Here is a 22,228-nt window from a genome sequence, read left to right on the forward strand (position 1 = left end):
AATCGACGCGATAAATACAGTGATATCCAAATTCTTCAAATGAACCACTTATTGTCTTTTTTTAACATATATAAATCGCAAATTATCTTATTTATCTAATTCTTAAAAAAATTTAACACCTCGCCTATTTACAGTTAGCTCAAAAGAACTCCACCTCCCACGGACCCTCGCGCGGTGGTGCTTATGACGTCACTATCAGCTGATGCAGTCACATGACAGTCGTTTTTTCTTTCAGTACACCAGACAGTTCTTGTTCGACAACTCGGAAATTAACACATGTTTAAAAATGTATTCCTTTTAATCATGTGTTTGTGCACATCGTACCCCTCTCAAAATGGATAAGCTGTTGTTTACAGAATGAATAAACTGTTTACCATCACTGCACCCAAGAAATCGGTAAGTTTACTCAGCAAAATTTAAATCACAACAGTCAGTCTCCATTCACAAATCGAAAGATATCAATGCATCATTTATAATCAATTCATTACTTAATGAATCTATTGATATCTACACATTACACCCATTCAATCACCTCTACCTTTTATATGAACATTGTTCATGGCTGTTTGATCAAATGAAGAAACAAGGCGGTCTGTTTTTTAAACAGTTGTGCCAGATGTTACTTGACTGACGGTTTTGGGTATTCAATGGTCTCAAGTTGTCATCGAGCTTAAAACTACTCGCCAAGATGAGTCCAGAAGGAAAGACCCTGCTCAACATTATTATCCTGGGCTTGGGATTCATGGTGATATTCACTGCCTTTGGGACCTGCGGCAATATTGAAGTAGGTGTTGAGCTTTTTCACGCTTACAAATGCATGATCTGATATCTCTAGTGGTCAACTGATATGTGCTTTTCAATGACCAATACGGAGTAGAGTGGCCCATGTCGCCAGTATGCATGATATGACAGAAACTGAGATGTACATAAAGCTGCTGAAATGCAAGGAACATTTAATTATGTTTCCTTGGTCAAAGAGAACTTATGGGGGCATTTAAATAGTTGTTATTAAGTATTCATAGAGATTTTAGCTCTTTTGTAGTAATACTGATGTTGTTTTGTTGCAGATAGTTGTTTTGTGTGATTCAGGGGCGTAGCAGTCATTTTAAAAGTGGGGGGACACAGCTGTCAGTAGGTTGCTCGCACAGACCCAACACTTACAGTGCAGTTTTAATATATTATAGTATATATTAATATACAAGTATAATATGAGTATTATATTAATATGTACATATTATTTACTTTTAATATTTGTTGTATATTAAAGAATCAAGTATTGCTAGATAATTAACTGCAAAAAAAAAGGGGATCTTTTGGAGCACTTGCTTCTGTTTCACACATGACAATATAAGATTACAATAATCATTGTCAATAATCAATATATCATTTCCCTACAGTTTGTGAGCGGCTGAGCATGATTTTTATCAAAAGACAACAATAATAGTCTTATAATAATTATGAGTTTCAATAATGTCCGTACGCTTTCATGTATAAAAAAGTTTGTCTACATAACAGTTCACTTCAGTAAAATTCTATATTTGTCGAATATAAGAAAAAAATGCACATTCGAATGTTAAAACTGTGCATTCGAATTTTGGATGTGTGCCAAGAACTGACTTCAGATTGATCACATTTTTATGTTAAAAAAGACACAGCATAAAAACAACGCCCATGCACAGATGCTAAATAAACAAAAATAAAGTGAAATAAAGACATTATACTAGCGTGGGTTTACAAAGAAAAACAAATGGATGGTTGCAAATGCGTTCAGTGTGAACAGCCCCTTACAGTTGGTGGAGGTACTTGGCCATTGCGTCTTGCTCTTTCATAAGCTTTCTCCGATTAAGCAATGAGTTTTTTTAAAAGCTTTGTCAGGAAAGATGTTCAACTTGGAAATGTGTGTCTAGAGATTCTCGTGTTCGGTTCCAGTCTGTTGTGTTCCGTCTGTTTAAACAGCCCCTGGCCTGGGCTTATAGTCTGAGCCGCCTCACCACAAGTTCAGCCGAATACCTCTGCTATCTGTAAATGTTGCTACTCTACATACAAATGTACTGAATAAAAAAACAATGTGGTATTTTGCTGTTATTATAGCTTGTGTCTGGGGTAGTATACTGTGATATCAGTGCAAGTGTAACACCATGTGAACTGTCTATTGAAGCGTCCCGGCCCCCCCCCCCTCATTTTACTTTTGTCTTAACATTTGAGAATATGGACTGACTGAAACTTTTTATGTATTTATTTTATGCTCATTAGTTTAAAATAAAATGCTTTTTTTTAACAGCCAGGAATGTTCTATGCAATAATATAATGGTGCAGTATTGTTTATGTATTTATTGCGCCCTCTTGTGGACTAAGGAAACAACGTCAATTTAAAAATTAGCTGATTTTTATATTCAAATATTATTCAAATTTCGAAAAAATTGGCTAAAACAACGGATCAAACTATTACCTCACAAACATCATGTAAAAAGCATAACTTAATGAAGATTCATCCGCTGATATAGGCCTAAACTCCACTTACCATGTGTGCTTAAAAGTAGGATTGTCCTTTGTTTTGTTTTTCTACAGTGCATTTTACGTAATTTTCCCAATCAAGAATGATATATCGATAATTATCTCTCGTTTGTGTGTTCCTCATCTCTAGATTATAAAAAACATTGATAAATGAGAATTGTTGAAAGCAGCTTTGTAGAAATGATTGGAGCCGCACTGACGACCTGTTACGTAAGGGTTGTTTCGGCTCATGAAACTCACCTGTGATTGGCTGGATGGTCGCTCAAATCCACCATTCGAACATGGTATGGGTTTGGCTTGGAAAAGTGCAAGGGGAAAAAATTACCTTTTTAAAGAGTGTTGCTACGCCCTTGGTGTGATGTCACCATTAGGGTGATCTGTTTCCCCTTTGGTCAAGTTAAACCCTGTTAACTCTTTAAGTTCACCTTGTGCATGTGCAACTGAAGTACAGGTATACATGCACTTCTGTGGAGAAAAAAGTGTATTGGCGTAGAATCGGTTATAAACTTCATTACCTGATTAGTTAAGTGTACTTGCACCTTAAATTAAATAGTTAAGTGTATTCTAGATGAACACCAAGTAAAGTTATTACACAAGTTTTGTAGACGTCATTACTCAATTCAATTGAGGGAACGAGTTTACACAAACAGTTGAGTAGAGTCAACTTATTAGGGTTTTCAGTGTACTACTGTAAATAAAATGATGTGTTATAAGCATGTATATTCATTTATAGTATCGACATGTATGAAAATCAATAATGCAAACATACTTATTTTGTTGTCCTTTTTTCCAGCAAACCGTGATAAAAAGCTTTAATAGCACTGAGTTCCATGGAAGTGGCTACACAAGGTATTAACTTTTCTTCCGTCACCAGAGTGGCATTATTTATTTCTGGTCATGTGACTTGTTCTTGCCTCTGTACTAGGGTTACAGTGGTGTACCGGTTTCACGGTATACCACGGTATGAAAATCGACTGTAATCATTCCATGTACATTTGCTTATCTACGGGTTTGAAAAAAATTACAACCGGATGGAGAATCTCACCTGTATATGCGCATCTCCATTCCATGTCTGTCAGACTTGTCAGCTTGCTCTCTCACACACACACAACACACACACACACACACACACACACACACACACACACACACAGCGGAGAAAATGTCAGAGTGACGCGAGGCGGTCTGACATAATTGAGTGTGTGCGTGTGTGTGCGTGTGTGTGTGTGTGCGTGCGTGTGCGTGTGTATGCGTGTGTGCGTGTGTGTGCGTGTGTGTGTGTGCGTGTGTGTGTGTGAGTTAAAGCAGTGTTTCTTAACTGGTTTATTTGGACTGGGTCATGGACAGCAGGGAAAGAACAATGCCATGGTTCTCCCATTGAAGATATTTCAGCGGCTGCCCAAGTGATAGACTATTTAGGACTCCCGAGGCAGATTTAATGATCTGCGATTTCATAATAATGGGATAATAATGGGCTCATAGAAGTAAATATGCTCTTACATTTTTAAAAGGGGGAGAGACAACTTCCTGTAGATACTAAAATAATGTCACTTGATGCATGTCCTTGTACTGGAAAACCATGAACAAAACTATGCAACATAAAAGGAAATGTGGCCCAGGATACATTAAATACAGGTTATGTTTAATCTATGATGGGTCGACACTTGATGTCCAATGTAAAATCTGTCCTGAAGCAAAACCAGTTGAGAACCACTGAGATAAAGGTACAGACAGGAGCAGTATATGTTAATTATTAATAATCATAGGACATTACTTTAAAAGCTCACACAGCTGATGTTATTTTTCATTTAGTAATTAATTTAACATGTAAACTAACATGCTTTAGTTATATAACATGTTATAGTGACATGTTTATTATTATAATATTTTAGCTTTCTTATTTATTTTATTTATTTTCAAAAGGGAGACTTACTTACTTTACACATACTTCCATTACAAAAAAAATGGTTTCAAGTTTCAATTATAATAAAGCGTTTGTTCAACCAAAAACAAAAAAAACATTCTGTTTTCACTCCTTTAAGGGTCATTGTAACTGATACGTAATAATAAAATAATAATCGTGTAATACCGTATACTGTAATACCTTAAATCCGATATTTTCAGAGACAGTTATCGTACCTTGAAAATCTCATACCGTTGCAACCCTACTCTGTACTGCTCTTGAATCTGATTTATGATGAAAATCCATCCATCTGATGTTGGGCTGTAATCTAATGAATCTCTTTATACCCTAACTTGTCTTCAGTAACCTAATTGACCATGACTGAGTAACAAAGAGCTCCTGTCTGTTCTCTAAGAAAACAGAACTTTGAAGCATGATATGTAGGCATGTGAACCAATCATAGTAGCTTTTGTTTTATATACAGTCATGTGCAGTAGAGCTGTCAATTATATTTTTTAACACCTGACCAGGATAATGAGTGCATCTGCATTAAACATGGTAGAGGTCAACCGACAGTAGATTTTGCTGATACTGATAGTTGAGGTGGTGGAAAAGGCAGAAATCCAATTAATCGGCCAATAGTTTTTAAAATTGATTTATAAAATGTACAAAAAATCTAAATAAATGACGAGCACAGACATCGAGACTACAAGAGTCCAAAATGAGCAAAAAACAGATTTAGTTTATTGTGCAACCAAAATCCCAATAATATGAAAAATGATATGGTGCATAAAGTATATATATATATATATATATATATATATATATATATATATATATATATATATATATACAGTTGAAGTCAGAAGATGTCATATACCTCAGCCAAATACATTTAAACTCAGTTTTTTACAATTCCTGACATTTAATCATAGAAAATATTCCCTGTCTTAGGTCAGTTAGGATCAGTACTTTATTTTAAGAATGTGAAATGTCAGAATAATAGTAGAGAGAATGATTTATTTCAGCTTTTATTTCTTTCATCACATTCCCAGTGGGTCAGAAGTTTACACACACTTTGTTAGTATTTGGTATTATTGCCTTTAAATTGTTTAACTTGTGTCAAATATTTTGGGGAGCCTTCCACAAGTGTCTCACAATAAGTTGACTAGAATTTTGGCCCATTCCTCCAGACAGAACTGGTGTAACTGAGTCAGGTTTGAAGGCCTCCTTGCTTGCACATGCTTTTTCAGTTCTACCCACAAATGTTCTATCAGATTGAGGTCAGGGCTTTGTGATGGCCACTCCAATACCTTGACTTTGTTGTCCTTAAGCCATTTTGCCACAACTTTGGAGGTATGCTTGGGGTCATTATCCATTTGGAAGACCCATTTGCGACTGAGCTTTAACTTCCTGGCTGATGTCTTGAGATGTTGCTTCAATAAATCCACATAATTTTCCTTCCTCATGATGCCATTTATTTTGTGAAGTGCACCAGTCCCTCCTGCAGCAAAGCACCCCCACAACATGATGCTGCCACCCCCATGCTTCACGTTTGGGATGGTGTTCTTCGGCTTGTAAGCCTCACCCTTTTTTCTCCAAACATAATGATGGTCATTATGGCCAAAAAGTTCAATATTTGTTTCATTAGACTAGAGCACATTTCTCCATAAAGTAAGATCTTTGTGCCCATGTGCACTTGCAAACTGTAAACTGTTTTTTTATGGCTGTTTTGGAGCAGTACATTTTTCCTTGCTGAACAGCCTTTCAGGTTATGTTGATATAGGATTTGTTTTACTGTGGATATAGATACATTTCCTCCTGTTCCTCCAGCATCTTCACAAGGTAATTTGCTGTTGTTCTGGGATTGATTTAAACTTTTCGCACTAAACTACGTTCATCTCTAGGAGAAGGAATGCGTCTTCTTCCTAAGCGGTATGATGGCTGCATGATCCCATGGTGTTTATACTTGTGTACTATTGCTTGTACAGATGAACGTGGTACATTCAGGTGTTTGGAAATTGCTCCCAAGGATGAACCAGACTTGTAGAGGTTATTTTTTTTCTGAGGTCTCTGCTGATTTCTTTTGATTTTCCCATGATGTCAAGCAAAGCAGCATTGAGTTGGGCCACTTTGAAGAAGGTAGGCCTTAAAATACATCCACAGGTACTCCTCCAATCAGAAGCTAATTGGCTTATTGTCTAAAGGCTTGACATCATTTTCTGGAATATTCCAAGCTGCTTAAAGGCACAGTTAACTTAGTGTATGTAAACTTCTGATACACTGGAATTGTGATATAGTTAATTAAAAGTGAAACAATCTGTCTGTAAGAATTGTTGGAAAATGTACTTGTGTCATGCACAAAGTCGATGTCCTAAACGACTTGCCAAAACTATAGTTTGCTAATATTAAATCTGTGGAGTGGTTAAAAAAATTGTTTTAATGACTTCAACCTAAGTGTATGTAAACTTCTGCCTTCAACTGAATATATTTCACCAGATGAGGTTTAATGAGGAATACGGTTTATTATTCACAAGATATGAAGCTGGAAACTCTGTATGTACGGGCCACATTTTTCTTCTACAGTGTAATTAGATTACTGTACTAATTACTCTGTCTGGAAAGTAATTGCATTTCTTATTACTAATTACTTTCTAAAACCCTTATTAACCTCGATAAGATGAGAAATACAAGTATAGACATGAAATTGTTCTTTTAATTATTTTAAATAAATCATATAAAATCAAATCAATTATTCACGAACTGGCCAAAGAATTTAAGGGTGCAGCGTTAAATTAGAAAACATACATTTGAACATAAGACATTACATTTAGATTTTAAATTCACTATTGTTTTTATATAGAATTGTTCTATAGTCTGCACAGTATTTAACAAAATTACATCAGAAGTAACTGTAATTAAATTACTGAAAAATTAAGAGTAATCCCTTACTTTACTTTTTCAACGAAAAAGTAATTTAATTACAGTAATCAAATACTTAGAAATACATTACACCCAACACTGATTGTAAATGATTAAATATTTTACAGTAAATACAGTAAATCCCCACAAGATGTATGTATATATATATATATATATATATAGATATACTTCTAAAAAAACTGTAATAAAATGAAGCAACCACAAATAAAATGATTATAACATCTATAAAACACAATAAAACAATTCTGTTGTAGTTGTTCTTTGCTTAATACATTTGACATTTTGACAGTTTGAATTATGGGAGTCTATGAACAGCTGATTTAGGTGTTTTTGGTAACACTACAATAAGGCTCCATTGGTTATCATTAGTAAATGCATTAGGTATCATGAACTAACAATGAACATTATACAGTATCTTTTAGAGCATTTGTTAATCTTTGTTAATGTTAGTTTACAAAAATAAAATGTTTAATTGTGAGTTCGTGTTAGTTCATATTGCATTAATACGGTGCATTAATAATGTTAACAACATTTGATTTAAAAAATGTATTCGCTTTTGTTAGAAATGAACGTGAACTGAAATTAATAAATGCTGTGAAAGTATTGTTCATTGTTTGTTCACGTTGACTAATATTAACACATGAAACATTATTGTAAAGTGTTACCTTGTTTTCTAATCTCCCTATATTTACTGTACATCTCCCCAAAAGCTCTAACAAGGCCCTTTACACTTCTCTTCTAGCATGGCGATTATCTATGCTGTATTCTCCGCCTCAAACCTTATTGCCCCCTCTGTGATAGCAGTCATTGGTCCTCAGTTGTCTTTGTTTTTTAGTGGAGTTGTTTACAGGTATGTGCCTGAAGGTCTTTATGTCATAACTTAGTAGTTTTGTCTGTATTTTCTGGTTAAAATGATTTGTTCTCTGCTCTCTTTTAGTGCTTATATTGCTGTGTTCATTCATCCTTACACCTCGTCATTCTACACTTTATCTGTGTTGCTTGGAATAGCCGCTGCAGGTGTGAAATCAGTATTCGTTCCCTTATAAACGTGTCCCATGCAGCCACACATTGTCTTACCATTTTCCTCATCTTTGTTTCTCGCAGTGCTGTGGACAGCTCAGGGTAACCTGCTCACAATCAACTCTAAAGACTCCACCATTGGGAGAAACAGTGGAATATTCTGGGCATTGATGCAGTTTAGGTACTTCCTGCTTTCCTCACTGAGTATTATGCTGCCTTCAAATCATGTTGGAATGAACATCAACGGCACCACAATATTGTTATTATCTGTGGAAAATTTTCTTCAGGCCCATTCAGCATAATTACATTTGAACAGAATTTAAAGGCCATTTTTATCAAAAGACAAATGTTATGTCTACAATAAAAAAACTGTATGAAAATGAACACAGTTTAAGCCCCGACTTGTCAATTCAAAAATCGTTACATCATTTCTTCAATGTTGACGGTACAATTTTGTACCTATTGTATGTTATTGCAGATAAAGTGTAGTGATAAGGCTTGCGAGAATATACTGATCATTGTGTGTCAAAAATACATTTCCTGTAAAATTATGAGAATGATGAAATACATTGATAAACATCAGTTACACAACTAATGCACATCTTCTGCTATTGTTTGCACCAGTGCTGAAAACTGTTTTACAGAAAAAGAGATCAAGAAATAATAAATTGCCGAACTTTCAAGTTCATAAGTAGAAACTTCCTAGGTGAACGCCAAGGTCTCTGACTCATTCATTCTCTTTTGCAGCTTATTCTTTGGCAATCTCTACATATATCTTGCCTGGCATGGTAAAAGTCACATAACCGGTGAGTATTTTTAGACACATGAAATTTGGAATCGTTAGACATAAATATAATTGGAGTCTCAGCTTGAAAGGTGTCTTTTCCTGGTACCAGACAAAGACCGTCAGACGGTTTTCATCACACTCACGGTTATCAGCCTTGTGGGCAACTTCCTCTTTTTCCTGATCCAGCGACCAGACCCTGAACTGGAACCTTCTGACGACTCTGAGTCACTTCTACCAGCAGACATCTCTGATAGTGGCTCAGTGGTGTAAGTGTGTATTTTTATGTACTTCTGCATATCCAGATTCCAGACATTTATTTGGACGGTAGATTAATCATATCACGGTGTTGTTGTTGTTGTTTTTTCCCTTTGGCTTGTTTTCTATTCGTTTAATTTTTTAAGTGCATCACAGAGTCTGGGCTCTCAGGCATGGAATGCATTCAGTAAGTTGCACTGATATATTTTAAATATATATTCAAATCTTTTACCTCAAAGCAATTAAATTTATTGTCTTATTTTTGATGAGCTCTTTTACATTTCAACAGAGAAATCCATAGAACTTGCTATGACCAAAGAGATGCTTTTGCTCAGCATAGCCTTTGCATACTCTGGTAAGTTCAATCCTTCAAAAGAAACTCTTTGTTTAGTAGCAGTCATAACTGAGACCATGATGACGGATAAAACATGTAGATTATGAAAAGAAGAGGACCTAGAACAGAACCTTGGGGTACACCTTTATTGATCTGAGCACAGAAGAAACTCATTTTAAACCATTCAAGGCAACAAACGTTATAATAAAGGCTTATATACTCCATATTAAATCGAAGAACAGACAGTGTGATGTAATTTAGAGTAAACTCTGGACAAAATTATGTTTCTGAGTTAGATTCAGTGGTTCGTAACAGCTCGCCAGGGCAAACTTTTAGAAGAAAAAAAGTTTTGGCTGCTAAACACCTTATTGCTATTTGTCCAACTCATCGTTAGGTGTGACATTGAGCTCCACCTACTTTAAGATAAGAAAACATGTTATTAAGGAGCTGGTGAAAACTTACTACATCCGTACGATTGTTCTTATAAGAGAGACATTTTCCAAGAACATTTAAATGTCAAAATCTACTTAAATACTATTTAGTGCCCATTTACTTGGTTGTTTTAGATACTGTTTAACTTATGTGCCATCTGCAGTGAAAGCCATTCACACATCTACCCAAAGTAATTATTTTGTCTATATTCTACCCATTAACTTTTATGCACCCATCTTTGTAGTAGGATCAGTGTCATCATAAATTACAATAATAGAGTGTAACCGGTACATATTATGGCCATGTATAGCATTTAGCGTATTAGCGCCATGAATTTAAAAGGTTAACATGACAAATTACACATTTGCTGCATCTGAAAACGTAGGCTGCCTTGCTGCCTAATGTGATAATGGCTTAACCAACAGCGTTTTTGAATGAATGGAGCTCTTAAGGAAACTGGTCTCCAAACAGTTTGAAAAACAGCTTATTTGGTCACACAGTCAGGCGCTCAGCCTGAAGTATACTCGGGTGACCACGAGAGAATATGAGTGCTTCCGATGCATACACACTACGACTGCTTTGTGATACTCTTTAAGTACATTTGACGACAGGTGCCTGCGCCAATGATGCAGACAGATGTGATGTCATGAAAGTTAAGAATTAAAAACAATTTTGTAATATTTTAAAAATCTTCATCCACCAAATCAAAGTCAGGTGGTGTAACCAAAGTGCAGGTAGCTGTTCTGTTGTCATGTGACCAAACCCCCCCATAAAACAGAAAGGATCAACATGACTGTGTGAAGGATATATATATATATATATATATATATATATACAGGTGAAACTCGAAAAATTAGAATATCGTGCAAAAGTTCATTAATTTCAGTAATTCAACTTAAAAGGTGAAATTAATATATTATATAGACTCATTACAAGCAAAGTAAGATATTTCAAGCCTTTATTTTATATAATTTTGATGATTATGGCTTACAGCTTATGAAAACCCCAAATTCAGAATCTCAGAAAATTAGAATATTACATGAAATCAATAAAAAAAAAGGATTTTAAATACAGAAATGTCGGCCCTCTGAAAAGTATAATCATGCATATGTACTCAGTACTTGGTTTGGGCCCCTTTTGCATTAATTACTGCCTCAATAAGGCGTGGCATGGATGCTATCAGCCTGTGGCACTGCTGAGGTGTTATGGAAGACCAAGATGCTTCAATAGCGGCCTTCAGCTCTTCTGCATTGTTTGGTCTCATGTCTCTCATCTTTCTCTTGGCAATGCCCCATAGATTCTGTATGGGGTTCAGGTCAGGCGAGTTTACTGGCCAATCAAGCACAGTAATACCATGGTCATTGAACCAGGTTTAGGTACTTTTGGCAGTGTGGGCAGGTGCCAAGTCCTGCTGGAAAATGAAGTCAGCATCTCCATAAAGCTTGTCTGCTGAAGGAAGTATGAAGTGCTCTAAAATGTCCCGGTAGACGGCTGCGTTGACTCTGGACTTAATAAAGCACAGTGGACCAACACCAGCCGATGACATGGCTCCCCAAACCAACACAGACTGTGGAAACTTCACACTGGACTTCAAGCATCTTGGATTGTGTGCCTCTCCATTCTTCCTCCAGACTCTGGGACCTTGGTTTCCAAATGAGATGCAAAATTTACTCTCATCAGAAAAGAGGACTTTGGACCACTGAGCAACAGACCAGTTCTTTTTTTCTTTAGCCCAGGTAAGACGTTTGACATTTGAAGCCCATGTCCAGGACCCGTCTGTGTGTGGTGGCTCTTGATGCAGTAACTCCAGCCTCAGTCCACTCCTTGTGAAGCTCCCCACACATTTGAATGGCCTTTTCCTGACAATCCTCTCCAGGCTACGGTCATCCCTGCTGCTTGTGCACCTTTGTCTTCCACACTTTTCCCTTCCACTTAACTTTCTATTAATGTGCTTTGATACAGCACTTTGAGAACATCCAACTTCTTTTGCAATTACCTTTTGAGGCTTTCCCTCCTTGTGGAGGGTGTCAGTGATGGTTTTCTGCACAACTGTCAGGTCAGCAGTCTTCCCCATGATTGTGAATTCAACTGAACCAGACTGAGAGACCATTTAAAGGCTCAGGAACCCTTTGCAGGTGTTTAGCTGATTAGAGTGTGACACTTTGAGCCTACAATACTGAACCTTTTCACAATATTCTAATTTTCTGAGATTCTGAATTTGGGGTTTTCATAAGCTGTAAGCCATAATCATCAAAATTATATCAAATAAAGGCTTGAAATATCTTACTTTGCTTGTAATGAGTCTATATAATATATTAGTTTCACCTTTTAAGTTGAATTACTGAAATTAATGAACTTTTGCACGATATTCTAATTTTTCGAGTTTCACCTGTGTATATATATATACACTCACCTAAAGGATTATTAGGAATACCATACTAATACTGTGTTTGACCCCCTTTCGCCTTCAGAACTGCCTTAATTCTACGTGGCATTGATTCAACAAGGTGCTGAAAGCATTCTTTAGAAATGTTGGCCCATATTGATAGGATAGCATCTTGCAGTTGATGGAGATTTGTGGGATGCACATCCAGGGCACGAAGCTCCCGTTCCACCACATCCCAAAGATGCTCTATTGGGTTGAGATCTGGTGACTGTGGGGGCCATTTTAGTACAGTGAACTCATTGTCATGTTCAAGAAAACAATTTGAAATGATTCGAGCTTTGTGACATGGTGCATTATCCTGCTGGAAGTAGCCATCAGAGGATGGGTACATGGTGGCCATAAAGGGATGGACATGGTCAGAAACAATGCTCAGGTAGGCCGTGGCATTTAAACGATGCCCAATTGGCACTAAGGGGCCTAAAGTGTGCCAAGAAAACATCCCCCACACTATTACACCACCACCACCAGCCTGCACAGTGGTAACAAGGCATGATGGATCCATGTTCTCATTCTGTTTACGCCAAATTCTGACTCTACCATCTGAATGTCTGAACAAAAATCGAGACTCATCAGACCAGGCAACATTTTTCCAGTCTTCAACTGTCCAATTTTGGTGAGCTCTTGCAAATTGTAGCCTCTTTTTCCTATTTGTAGTGGAGATGAGTGGTACCCGGTGGGGTGTTCTGCTGTTGTAGCCCATCCGCCTCAAGGTTGTGCGTGTTGTGGCTTCACAAATGCTTTGCTGCATACCTCGGTTGTAACGAGAGGATATTTCAGGCAAAGTTGCTCTTCTATCAGCTTGAATCAGTCGGCCCATTCTCCTCTGGCCTCTAGCATCAACAAGGCATTTTCGCCCACAGGACTGCCGCATACTGGATGTTTTTCCCTTTTCACACCATTCTTTGTAAACCCTAGAAATGGTTGTGCGTGAAAATCCCAGTAACTGAGCAGATTGTGAAATACTCAGACCGGCCCATCTGGCACCAACAACCATGCCACGCTCAAAATTGCTTAAATCACCTTTCTTTCCCATTCTGACATTCAGTTTGGAGTTCAGGAGATTGTCTTGACCAGGACCACACCCCTAAATGCATTGAAGCAACTGCCATGTGATTGGTTGATTAGATAATTGCATTAATGAGAAATTGAACAGGTGTTCCTAATATTCCTTTAGGTGAGTGTGTGTGTGTGTATATATATATATATATATATATATATATATATATATATATATATATATATATATATATATATATATTTTATTTTTTTTTTTTTTATTTTTTTTTTTTTGTATTTTTCTTTATCAGATATTTTATTATTTTTAAGAAAAGGCACGTTTTGTCCAGGTGAAATGGAATAACTTCAAGAAAGCTTGTGACAATAGTTATACATAAGATAGTTACACCACTTGACACTTTTAAAGTAATTTCATTAATTGTTTTGTAGAAAATGCTATAAATATTTTTTTTTTAAATTTGGAAGCCAACATGGACACAAAGATTACATTTCTATAAACAATCTTGAACAACCTTATTTTTTAGTGTTGGTTGTAAATGCAGCTGCAGTGTGATGTTGGGACAATGTGTTTGCACATATCTTATCCAGGTCTCGAGCTCACCTTTTACAGTGGAGTGTACGGGACATGTTTAGGGGCCATGACTCAATTTGGAGAGAATGCCAAAGGTCTCATTGGACTTTCTGGGATTTTGATCGGTGTTGGGGAAATACTGGGTAAGGCAATGTATCTCAACCAGAGTGCTTCAACTCTCTTTCAACAAGACAAAGCAAAGAGACATAAACTGTTGTCTCTGTTTTCTCCAGGAGGGGGAGTGTTTGGGATCCTGGATAAGTGCCACTGCATTGGCAGAAACCCAGTGGTGTTTCTAGGGCTTGTTACACATTTTGTGGCATTCTACCTTATCTTCCTCAACATAGCCAGTGATGCTCCCGTTGCCCCAGAGGAAGGCACACATATGCAAGCCTACATACAACCCAGGTATGAGGCACCAGTGTCAGTACTGAACTTTCCAGCGGGGACGTAGGGTTTTGTGTCAGTTGGTGTTCATCGTTCTTGCAAAGTATTTTAATTCCTTGCAAACATATACAGTTGTTTAACTGTGATGTGCCAAACGTTGTTGTTGTGAATTATGCTGATTTAAATATCCTGGCCAGAGATAACCAAGATAATATTATCCAGCTGGCTAACATAAGTGAGGTTTTGGCAAAATTGATAGACTGGCTTTTGATAGTCTTGGAAGCATCAGTTAGAATTATGGTAGTTGAAAATTACAAACAAATCCCCTTATGCCATCATGCAGCAAAAGTGAGTTTATGTTTTTATTACTGTAATAAAGTTACATTAAGGCTGTATAATTATGTTGGCTTGATTAAGTTATTCTACAAACTTGGTTTTGAGGTTGTTGAGTTTTTTTTTTCAAACACCCTAAACCGACACCAAAATGTATAACACTAATTCCTAAAGCTTTCAAGCTTCATCCACCAAACTTGGCATAGATCTACAGACTGTTCTGGAATAGTGTGCTATGTCTTTTTTAACTGATCAGTTGATGATCAAATATTGGAAAAATCCCATAGACTAACATTAAAGGAATGTTCAAATGGGCCAATTCAAATGTTAACAAAATCACAAAATCCCTTTAATCTTCTTTAAAGGTGCTGTATGCGATTTATTTTATTTTTTTCATGGAAAAGAATGCAAAACATTTTCCTACTCCCTTAAAGATAGTAATGAAATAAGTGTCCTGAGATATCTCACTGTTCTCTGTGACAGCTGCAGACTTTGTAAACAGCAAACAAAAATGTGTCCATGGACATTGACACTTTTCACCTCATTCACCTTTTCATCATTTTGCTCGTTCTCATAGTGTTGTGTTTGAAGTGGATCATTGAGGTTATGATTCATAATGTTTGTCAGTTGAGGGCACTATTGTGCCACTGTTGAATTTGACAACCACAGGAACAAACAATGCTGCTCTTTTGCTCAGTTTTGGTCTTAAAACTATCTTTTTAGGGTGGGTTTTGGAATAAGGGGGCGTGGCTAATTCAACGGTTCCGTCACGTGAAAGCTTCAGAATGCTAAAATCCCTTACAGCACCTTTAACTTTTCTCTCTCTGTGTATTTGACAGTCTGACTAAATAGCTGGTTGTTTGTTACTGTAATGTCTGTTTAACCATCAAACTTTCAAAACTATTTTAAACCTTCAGACGAGTTGTCAAGCCAACAACTACGGAGCCCCGAGTGACCTGTGCAAAAAAAATCTAGAGAATTTCGCGCGCGACGAGAAACTTTCGCGTCGCACGAGAAACTTTCGCGCGCACGAGATACTTCGCGTGCGACGAAACTATGGCGTCGCGCACGAGATACTTTCGCGCGCGACGAAACTATCGCGTCGCACGAGAAACTTTCGCGCACGCCGAAACTATCGCGTGCGCACGAGATACTCGGCGTCGCACGAAACTATCGCGTCGCACGAGATACTTCGCGCACGCACGCTACAGTTCCGTGTGTGTATAGCTCTTTTCGATTAGCGTCATTGCCATCATTCATTTACTCAAAGACACTGAGAGCATGGATGCGCATGAATTTATAGAGATATATTTTAAACTTGGCCTTCAATACAAAGACATTACTGTCTATGACGTTTGTAATACTGTCATGGCTGAGACACGCTTTGATCTGCCAAAGGACACTAATCAAGCAATAGACTTGTACTTGTACTTGCATTTAACACGAGAACTACCGAATTATATAACTAGCCTACTAGAATGGCCATAGTGGTCATTCTGACCGTTAGACTGTACCAAATGTCATGTCATATTTACATTCGAAACTTCTATTGAGGTTTTAGAATGAAGCTTCTAATGTCTGTCGTCATATTTTATATCGTCATCACCCTAAAAATGTATTGAATAAAATAGAATAATATGGATCAAATGGAGCCTAAGCTAACGTAGATAGTCCTACATAATACTGATCTTTTTTGTAATATATAATAGTGCTAGACTATACACAAACATAGGCCTATATATATTATATATTAGCTGCTAGACTGCCCGGAGGAAGGTGCGTGCCTCGCTTTGTGTACAGCAAGTTTTTCACTGGAATCAAAATCCATGAATAAATGAATCTGTTATATTAATAATAAACACCAGGACACGAAATTTTAATTCTAATGAATGTGAAAATGTATTAGTTCATCGACAACCACAGAACTTGCTATTGTAGCTGATTGATACAAATTTGATTATTTATATTCTATTATTTTCTTTGTAAAATAAAAACAAATCAATGCAATAGCTTATAAAAACATCACCAATGTGTATTTCAATGCATAGTAAAAACCTTAGACATGTATGAATCACATATAGGCCAAACCCAAAATGGCCAAAACAGTTAATAAAGAATATGAACATTAGCTAAACTGTGGGAAAACTGATTTAGAAAGCAATATTTGTTTTACTGTGAGCAAAAATATCATGCTGTAAAACTATAATGAAAATATTATGCTGTAAAATCATTATGAACGAATTCTCCTAAAAGTGGGCTCACTTGAACAGAAAAGGGGGCCCCCTTTTAGGAGAATAATTTAATATAAATAATCAAATTTGTATCTGTAATCAGCTACAATAGCAAGTTCTGTGGTTGTCGATGAACTAATACATTTTCACATTCATTAGAATTAAAATTTCGTGTCCTGGTGTTTATTATTAATATAACAGATTCATTTATTCATGGATTTTGATTCCAGTGAAAAAACTTGCTGTACACAAAGCTGAGGCACGCACCTTCCTCCGGGCAGTCTAGCAGCTAATATATAATATATATAGGCCTATGTTTGTGTATAGTCTAGCACTATTATATATTACAAAAAAGATCGTATTATGTAGGACTATCATGTCGCTTGGCTTCCATTTGATCCATATTATTCTATTTTATTCAATACATTTTTAGGGTGATGACGATATAAAATATGACGACAGACATTAGAAGCTTCATTCTAAAACCTCAATAGAAGTTTCGAATGTAAATATGACATGACATTTGGTACAGTCTAACGGTCAGAATGACCACTATGGCCATTCTAGTAGGCTAGTTATATAATCTCGTAGTTCTCGTGTTAAATGCAAGTACAAGTACAAGTCTATTGCTTGATTAGTGTCCTTTGGCAGATCAAAGCTGTCTCAGCCATGACAGTATTACAAATGTCATAGACAGTAATGTCTTTGTATTGAAGGCCAAGTTTAAAATATATCTCTATAAATTCATGCGCATCCATGCTCTCAGTATCTTTGAGTAAATGAATGATGGCAATGACGCAATCGGAAAAGAGCTATACACACACCGAACTGTAGCTGCGGCGCGCGAAGTATCTCGCGGCGCACGCGATAGCTCGTGCGCGACGCGAAGTATCTCGTGCGCGACGCTGAGAGCTGCGTGCGACGCGAAAGTTTCTCGTGGCGCACGCGAGAGCTGCGCGCGACGCGAAAGTATCTCGTCGCACGCTGAGATCTCGTGCGCACGCGAAAGTATCTCGTGCGACGCCATAGTCTCGTGCGACGCGAAAGTTTCTCGTGCGACGCGATAGTCTCGTCGCACGCGATAGTTTCTCGTGCGCACGCGAAAGTTTCTCGTGCGACGCGATAGTTTCTCGTGCGCACGCGAAATTCTCTTAGATTTTTTTTTGCACAGGTCACTTCGGGGCTCCGTAAACAACAAAGTTTGTTTTGACAAATTTTACCTATCTAGTTTGCAGTTTGTCAAGACAAATTAATTTATTTGCTATAATACATTTGTAAAGAATTCCTTTCCTTATATTAATAAACTATACAATTTTCCAGACTCATTAAGTACATTGCTTAAATGAAAGTGGATTAGTTTTGTGGTGAGGCCTGCAGAAAGAAATGCTTATTGTTGAGTTCTGATAATGGAGCCTGCATCACCTGAGACACTTTAGCTGTTTAATAGTGCTGTTTTAATGGGTTTCATTGATTGTTTGTTTTGTCAGCGTGCACGTGGCACTGATATGCAGTTTCCTGCTGGGTCTGGGTGATAGTTGCTACAACACTCAGCTCATCAGCATTGTGGGTTTCTTGTTCCCGCAAGACAGCGCGCCAGCGTTTGCCGTCTTCAAGTTTGTACAGGTGTGAACCTTTCAGTAATGTGTTTTTAATTATTCCAGCAGCCATTATACTTACTGAAAAAAGAAGACAGTGAGTGCATTTACATGCACCCCAACACACTGATAACTATAAAAAAAATCTGCTTTTAACGCAAGATAAACTGTTTACATGAAATTTGAAAGCATCAGATTTTTCTCTGATTTCGACGTTAAAATGTGAAGTCATGAGCAAAACACTGGAACACATTTAAGAAGCTGGTAAGAACGCTGGTAAAGGTGTTTGCATGCAATGTGAAATTGGGGTAATGGGCAAAAATCTACTTGTGTCTGTCAGTTTTTACTTGAATTACTTGTGACCTTATTATTTAAAGAAAGTTAAAGAAAGTTGTTTAAGGCATTTACAAAACTTTACATATTTTCGGATTATTAAGCATAATCGTTGTAAGATTGCTCATGTAAACTCGCTCATTGACATTATTTAAATGTTTGTGTGAATCGCATGAAAACATTTGAAAAAAAATACATTTTCTTTTCTATTTCTGGACCATTATGATTCTTATTACTAAAATTCATCCAGACATTTTGCTTTTTTTTGTAATTCCAATTATTGTCAGTTCTTACTATTCTCTTATTTTTTTTAGTGTAAAAAAAACTGTACAGTTTTTAAACTGTAATTTGTTTTATTTTTATTTAAATCATGAATTAAAGGCAGTATACAAATACCACCATCATCTGTATGATGGATGTGTATGACTTTATTTCTTCTGCTGAACACAAATGAAGATTTTTAGAAGAATAATTCAGCTCTGTAGGTCCATACGATACAAGTGAATGGTGACCAAAAATCACAAAGGCATCATAAAACTAATCCATAAGACTCCAGTGGTTTAATCCATGTATTCTGAAGTGATCCAGTTGGTTTTAGGTGAGAATATACCAAAATATAACTCCTTTTTCACACTATAGCTTGCCATTGCAGTCTCAAGGCACGATCATGATTTCAAGTTCGATTCTATCTTTCAAATTTTGGCACCCATTCACTATCATTGTATGGACCTACAGAGCTGAAATATTCTTCTAAAATCTTTGTTTGTGTTCAGTAGATGAAATAAAGTCATACACATCTGGGATGTGATGAGGGTGAGTAAATGATGTGAGTGTTCATTTTTGGGTGAACTATATATTTAAATGTCAGTAATATTTGAAAGTATATTTTATTGAATTGTGCACCTATTATTGTATTTTAATGACATTGTTGCCACAAATATAGCTGTGGAAGCTGGCATGGCATTAAATCACTAACAAACAAGTATTATTGATTTTTTTAAATGTATTGTATAATTTATCTTTCATTAAAAATACAATTGTGTATGTATGTATATATATATATATATATATATATGTTTAAGTGTATTTAATATAAATATTATTACATTTTAGTTTATTTTTGCATTACACTAATGAGAGTTAGGGGAGGGGCATGCATATGAGTTTGAAACAACAAGAAGGTGAGTAAATAATGACAGAATTTTCTATCTGATGTTAGAATTTTCTATCTAAGTTTCTAATTTTCTAGCCCATTTTGTGACATTTGCCTAAAGTTAGATTTCCTCTGTTTCTGCAGTCCATCACAGCTGCCGTGGCCTTCTTCTATAGCAACTACCTTCTGCTGCAATGGCAGCTGCTCATCATGGTGCTGGTGGGCTTCCTGGGCACAGTGTCTTTCTTTGTGGTGGAGTGGACAGTTATCCACAGTCGACGGGATTCGGATTATGACAGTATCTGAGAAGACCTCCTGCCATCAGCCTCACGGAAGAGATACTGTACATCAGTGGCCACTTTTGTCCTTGGTTTACCCATCAGCTCTATAGACTTCTCCTGAACTTTGCCTTTCAGCTGTGGGAACACCTCGTCCCTTATTTTCCTTATTCTATTCAGTCAGCTGTACAGATTTCCTTTCTTGCACGTAAAATATATTCACTCTTCTAAGGGGCTCAAGTGCTGTAACACAATGCAAAGTTCACCTTTTTTACAGCATTTAAACTGTGTAATGCCAGTCACCATGAAGACCAGTCAACAGGAAGCTCTGGAACGCTGAACTCATATTTCAAACAGTGTTATATTTTCCTGGCCATTAAAAGAACAGAAATGTCAGGCAAGAAGCTATTCATGTAAAGGAAAGGTTTGCTCTAAATGGAAGATTATGTCATTATTTACTCATCAAATCTCTTCTTTCGAGTTCCTCTGAAAAAATTGCAGCAAAATTGTTTTTGTGAGTAAATGATGACAAAACTAGTCCTTTGAGTAATTCAAATATTTTTGAGAACCCCTATTTCAAATGTAATTACCGTATGCTCTGAGCTGTAGAAAATCATTTTCATATACATTACGCTGTGAAACTCGCCAGAGGTGAGAAATTTCATTGCAGAGACAAATGTAATCTTTCACAATCATAATCAGCTTCAACGTGAAACACTTAGTTGGATGCACAGTTTTTTTATTTGAGTTTGTTTTGCCTTCACGGAACATACAGTAGTCTACCTGCTCATATGCATGAGGGTAGAAGAGCTACATCTACGTTAGATGTATTGTAACGTTCTGCTTGTTTAACAGAAACGGTTCAGGGCAGTCTAAAGGATGTTGAGGGAAAATGTGGCATGAATGTCTGATCATTTACCTCACTGTAAAAATGGTAACGGCACATGGATTTTCATTTTTATAAATGTATGTATTGGATTAAAGACTGTTTTGAGCCTTTGATTCTTGTTTACGTCTTTTTGTCTGTGCTGTGCGATGCTTATGTCTATGAAACACATCAAGAGGTGTAACCATCAAGAATAAAAGTAAAGACATGTTTTCCTGTGAAGTGAGTACACATACTGTATTTATTTTAAAATGTTTTCAAACATAGTTTTTATCATACAAATGTCAATATTTTGGATCATAAAAATCATGAATATAAAAGTCATTAACTGGAGACAATGGAGATATTGGCATTCAAAACAAAAAAACAGCATCATTGAGTACATTAGAATGATCGTAATCATCGTAATACTGCTCATATTATATTTTGCATAATACAACTGCTCATAAAAGGTTATTATGGACATCTTTGTTTAAAATTATAAACTGGAGCAAAGAATGGACAATTTTAGACACATGCTGTTTAAAAAATAAAACATGGCATCAGGATCGTATGCGTTTTTGTTCATGTATTTTACTTTAAATAAGTTCCATGACTTGTCATGTGACCTTTTCATGTGTCTTGCCCTCATTGGTTCATTGTTTCACTAGTTGTTTCATTGTCATGTGTTCTCCCAAATCCTAGAATTTAACCCTCATGTTTGCCATTGTCCATTGTCGAGTATTGTTCGTGTAATGTTGGTTCCATAGTCAAGTCAATTCAAGTCTGTGTTTTGTTTCATAGTCAAGCCAAGTTCATGTTTATGTGTTG

General features: G+C 36.5%; 1 protein-coding gene across 2 annotated transcripts; it reads left to right on the forward strand.

Moving 5' to 3' along the window:
• Nucleotides 1–227: 227 nt before the first annotated feature.
• On the forward strand, nt 228–20,561 carry LOC127648403 (UNC93-like protein MFSD11). Of its 2 annotated transcripts, XM_052133067.1 has the most exons (14): nt 228–396; nt 608–784; nt 3,308–3,363; nt 8,103–8,210; nt 8,298–8,377; nt 8,465–8,561; nt 9,128–9,186; nt 9,277–9,433; nt 9,569–9,609; nt 9,712–9,777; nt 14,240–14,365; nt 14,456–14,630; nt 18,661–18,796; nt 20,399–20,561. In XM_052133067.1, exons 2-14 carry the CDS (start codon nt 689–691, stop codon nt 20,558–20,560), a joined length of 1,359 nt encoding a protein of 452 aa, XP_051989027.1. In that variant the 5' UTR covers nt 228–396; nt 608–688; the 3' UTR covers nt 20,561. The 2 variants fall into 2 exon arrangements, with proteins under 2 accessions (XP_051989027.1, XP_051989028.1); XM_052133068.1 differs by lacking the exon at nt 8,103–8,210.
• The last annotated feature ends 1,667 nt before the right edge of the window (nt 20,562–22,228 follow it).

This window comes from Xyrauchen texanus, chromosome 8, assembly GCF_025860055.1.
Source record: "Xyrauchen texanus isolate HMW12.3.18 chromosome 8, RBS_HiC_50CHRs, whole genome shotgun sequence".
Classification (NCBI taxonomy): Eukaryota; Metazoa; Chordata; class Actinopteri; order Cypriniformes; family Catostomidae; genus Xyrauchen; species Xyrauchen texanus.

Coding starts and splice junctions, on each gene's coding strand:
- LOC127648403 (XM_052133067.1), top strand. CDS start 689: ATGAGTCCAGAAGGAAAGACCCTGCTCAACATTATTATCCTGGGCTTG. Junction 785..3,307: donor GGACCTGCGGCAATATTGAA/GTAGGTGTTGAG, acceptor CCTTTTTTCCAG/CAAACCGTGATAAAAAGCTT. Junction 14,631..18,660: donor CAAGCCTACATACAACCCAG/GTATGAGGCACC, acceptor TTGTTTTGTCAG/CGTGCACGTGGCACTGATAT.